Consider the following 247-nt stretch of genomic DNA (forward strand, 5'->3'; position numbering starts at 1 on the left):
TATTTTACTACAACATATCTTATATAACATTGTCACAACCTCTCTTGTTTTTGTCTTTTACAGTTCACTAACCCTTCCAGAGAAATTTTCAATCTTTATGACAGTTTAACATGTTCAATCATCAATACCAATTTACCTGGAGAATTACTTTCATGAAACTGAGTTGTAGACCCTAAAGAAAAAATTCAATACACATATACATTTAGGAGAACTCTACAGAATGAATTTTCGTATACTAGCAGTGTTT

At 30.0% G+C, this 247-nt stretch overlaps 1 protein-coding gene across 1 annotated transcript in view; it reads right to left on the bottom strand.

Moving 5' to 3' along the window:
- LOC119588950 (DNA-directed RNA polymerase III subunit RPC3-like) overlaps window positions 1-247 on the bottom strand; it is a 13,560-nt gene that overhangs the window by 8,326 nt on the left and 4,987 nt on the right. Inside the window, 1 exon segment of the mRNA XM_037937559.1 lies at window positions 137-172. Coding sequence (XP_037793487.1) covers window positions 137-172 — 36 coding nt within the window.

Source organism: Penaeus monodon, chromosome 24 (assembly GCF_015228065.2).
Source record: "Penaeus monodon isolate SGIC_2016 chromosome 24, NSTDA_Pmon_1, whole genome shotgun sequence".
Taxonomy (NCBI): Eukaryota; Metazoa; Arthropoda; class Malacostraca; order Decapoda; family Penaeidae; genus Penaeus; species Penaeus monodon.